Here is a 4385-nt window from a genome sequence, read left to right as displayed (position 1 = left end):
GGTTAATTTAGGTTTATTTCGATTTTTTTTGGTGGTTACAAGGTCGGTTGAATTGACCAATTCCGCATTGAGATAGGGTAGAGAAAATAACATATAAACTATAAGGATTTAGTGAAGAAAAAAAGATTGAAATGCATTTAGATTTTAGGGATTACACAAATGAAATTTGAGATTTTTTAGATGACGAAAAGTATTTTTAATTTTAACATGAAAATTACTTTGCACACGGACTATTCAAAACAAATACTCAATATATTCATGGACAAAACTTTATTTTATTTTATTGGAAATACTTCACTAAGAAATATGACTTTTTGTATATGAAAGACTTGTAATATTAACTGAAAGACTGCCAAATTTCATAAATATATACCCAATATATAGAGAGTTATAAGTATTAAATTTATATCAACTTTAAACGAGTACAAAAGGTCACGTGACTCGGTCAAATTTTCCGACCCTGTGTTGGGAGAGTTAGGGCAAGAGTCCCCAGTACGTTCCCAGTCTCGCAGGATTTTATCTTTATACAGTAAAATTATTAAGTAAAACTATTTTTTTTTCTATTTTGAGACTGGAGACAGTCATTGTAAATTTAATGTGTACTATGAAACATTGACTATATTTCTTAATACATCTGTGTGGTAATGTTTCCTCTTTCAAATTCACAATGATTTGGCATGGAAGATCAATGTCAAATGTTCAAATGGTATTCATATATTTTAAATAATGTAACATTTATGCATAGAATAATTAAATGCACAAACTGGTAGGAGTTTATAAAATATTACAAAGCACAGTATTATTTTTCACAATCAAGAAACATAAAATCTAGCAAATGATATAAGTATGTAACAATCAGTTTCTTTAGGAAAAAAATCACAAAGATATTCTCAATAGATATACTTACCTATGTCGGTGAAAGAAAATTATAAGAAGAGAGGACCACACAGAGGTGATTATGATTATTTCTGACACATCCAATGCCCAATCTGCTGATGAAAAAACACCAAAGAAAATGTCTGGAAGAGGAGGATACTTTGATCTGTCAGGTACTCTGTCATGCACAATGGCAAGACAGGTTAGATTTAAAACCAGATTGAAAAACATAAACCAAAATGCAATAACAGTTTTACATATTTCTGAAGGAAGCCTTGCCTCTTCTCTTTCTGGAGAAGGTAAATTGATTTTAACTGCATCTTGGTTTTCACAAGGTAGGATGAGACAACTATTTTCTCTGTGGTTCATTCCTTGTTCAAAACTGCTTGTGGGCTCATTTATGTTTTTGGAATTTGGAGTGCCCTTAGAGACTTGGTACTTTCCATTTGTTAAGAGAGGTTGGTTCTCATCTTCACTAACTGACATTGTTAAGAACTAGGATAAAACAGCTTCATACTGTTCACCACTAAAGAAAAAAAAAAGATAATTAAAAGCAATTTAATAGGAAAATTTCAGTAAGATAACCTTACTACATGCTTATATGTACAAAGTACCATACTTGTAATTCCTATGAAAAACATGTTTTTGTAATTCTATTAAAGGTATATGTTAAAAAACACATTTGCTTCCATGAATACATTATTCATCAAACTAAGCGCTCTAAAGTTCACAATTCATCTACATTTGTTTTCACTTTTTTGGCAGCTGCTCTCGATATTGCAGTTAGTATACGTGGGGCTTCCACTTTTAACACTGCATGTAAATTATCTAACAGTGATCGATAAGTTAAATCATTTCCACATAACATATTCACTAATTTTGTTTGAAATTAATTCATCATATTTTTCTCATAATCCGGTCTACTGACAAAACAAGAAAATATCAAAACACTTACTCGTATATTCATCACTATCAATAAAGAGAGGTTTGATTGATTATATATCAAGTCATAATAAAATGTACAATGATACAAATCACTTCACCTGTTTCTCACAAAAAACTGTACCTCCCTTGTTTCCAATGTGCACAGGTATGTTTGAAGTAACGAATATTAGAAAGTGAGTATTGGTACTACAAATACTAATGGAATTTTAAGGTGTATTTAACAATAAACTGATTACAATTCAAAAGATATAATTATATACATATATAAACCACTACTTAGGTCTCATTTGAAATACTGTGTACAATTTTGTTCTTCTTATTTAAGAAAGAATACTGATTTACTGGACAGGGTTTAGAGGAGAGTTTAAGGAAAGAAGGGTTATCTTACAGAGAAAGGTTATGATCTCATTTCTTTTTATGAAAAGAGCAGTAAGCGGTGGTCTTACTGAAGTCTGCTACTTAGGGGATTGATAGGATTAAGGTCTCTGATAACTTATGCTACGTTATTGAGACTATAGGATGAGAGGGTACAAGTTTAAGGTTTGGAAAACACAGACTAGACTCTAATTAAGAAAGTTTTACTTTTCTAATAGGATGATTAGTTTATGTAATGAGATTTTGTCAATAGTGATGAAGGCCAGCACTTTATAATAGTTTAAAAGGGGAATGAATAATTACCTGAGCAACATATGGTGGGTTTAGGTTATTCTTTTTTTTTAATAGACCAAATGATCCCTTGCTATCAGTATGTTGTGGCAGTAATTTAAACCACTTATCTTATTTCAATTGTTCAGAAATACTAAACTCTGAAATAAAAAATAATAAAGAGTACTTTGGAATAAATTATGAGATATGAAGGGGTTTTTAAATCATCTAAAAGATCCTGAGACCCATCTTTCCTCACATAACACTTTCAAGGAACTAGCAAAGTCACTTCAATACACTATACTGAGCTGGGCAAGGCAAATGTTGACATCCTACAAGACAAAGATTCCTCACATATTAAATGCATCTCTATTGAGTTCTTAGTTCTAATGCAGATATAAACATATTAATACTCTTGTTTACAGTATCTTTTGGCGAGATGCCATTCAATTTATTCAGTCAAAATACCCTAAATTCATCAAATATATATTCTGATTAAGAAGTTAGCACACAGGATCACATAAAAAAGCCTCATTTGAAAACCATTTCATCAAATATTTACTTAATCTCATATTTAAAAGTATTGAATAAAGCCATATATTAATATTAACTAATCTCCAATGTACAGTGTAGGTTTCCAGGATATATTTACTGGACACACTTTTCATTAATCAAAAATTAAAGAGTTTTACTGAAAAGTTTGGCAGTTCAGATACTACTTTTAGTTTAACATAATAAATTCATGAGCCTGACAATTAACTGATTAACTAAGAATGCTTAGAACTTATGTTATATTAAAAGTCAAGTAAATAATTACAATACAACATTTCCACTTAAAAATACACTATATGTTACATGTTTTGACAATGTGCTTTTAAGTGGAAATCTTTGATGGCTTTAATAAACTTTTAATTGCATAAACATAAAACAATGCATTTTAGTTACTTATTCAAGATTCTCTGAGGGATGACACAGGAAGGCTAACATTTGATGATTATGGAATGGCTGGGTTAATAAAGTTAACATTTTCCTAAACTGAAAATGTATTTCCGATAAATACTTACCTTTCTGCGATTAGTACTACCCTTTATCGGCACAAATTTTAAATGCTTGCCACTAGCCTTTCACCTCCTGTTTCTGCATATCCACATGTAAACGATTATGCAGCAGCTCTCCATCAACAGGAGCACAACACATCTCCTATCATAACCAGTGCCCTCTCCATACTTGCACTTGTTAATCACTTCGAGATTGGTCATAGGACCTACACCACATATTGAAAGTGGTGTGGCTAGGTGGGAAATGTAAGTGATGGGTAAGCATTTATGAGAAATATATTTTCAGTTTAGGAAAATGTTAACTTCCAATACAATAACTTACCTTTGCTCAAAAATAGTTAGAATTCCACAATGAATTAGTGAAGGGCTGGTGAAAAAATGATCCTCTTTGAGGAAGCACCCAAAGAGAGACCATGAAGTGTGGAAGCTAAAAAGAAAATATCATACCACAACCAGAGACTGCACCACATCTGAAGCATAGTGATATATCCAGCAAAAAAAAAGGGCAGGGTGGCACACACACGTGGCTTACTAACTTTAGGGCACGTGTCATATATACTGTTACGACAGCGGAAGTCATGTGATGCTGCTGGTAGCATGCGTGATGAGTTTCTCAAATGATCAGGGAAGTCCGAGTGTGTTCGAGATGCTCTCTTCATTAGTATACAAGCCTGGCAGAGAAACCCAGCAGGGATAAATGAAGAGAGAGCAGTAGTTACTTTGAGTTCCGTGGAATTTATGATTCTGTTACTTTAGAGTTAGTGAGCCGTAAAGTGTGTGTTTTGCACTCGTCAAGAGCAAAATTATTGAGATTATGAATCGCTGTGATTTATAGCGTTTATTATAAAAGTTGTTAAGTTT

At 32.1% G+C, this 4385-nt stretch overlaps 1 protein-coding gene across 6 annotated transcripts in view; it reads right to left on the bottom strand.

Annotated features, from left to right (window-relative positions):
• LOC106463418 (phosphatidylcholine:ceramide cholinephosphotransferase 1-like) overlaps positions 1-4385 on the bottom strand; it is an 83760-nt gene that overhangs the window by 67043 nt on the left and 12332 nt on the right. For all 6 annotated transcript variants that reach the window (XM_022390907.1, XM_022390906.1, XM_013923442.2 and 3 more), the window contains exon 2: positions 908-1402. In XM_022390907.1, coding sequence (XP_022246615.1) covers positions 908-1362 — 455 coding nt within the window. In that variant the 5' untranslated portion in view covers positions 1363-1402. The remainder of the gene's footprint in view (positions 1-907; positions 1403-4385) is intronic.

Source organism: Limulus polyphemus, unplaced genomic scaffold, assembly GCF_000517525.1.
Source record: "Limulus polyphemus unplaced genomic scaffold, Limulus_polyphemus-2.1.2 Scaffold1401, whole genome shotgun sequence".
Lineage (NCBI taxonomy): Eukaryota > Metazoa > Arthropoda > Merostomata > Xiphosura > Limulidae > Limulus > Limulus polyphemus.
This window is presented reverse-complemented; position numbering and strand designations above follow the sequence as displayed.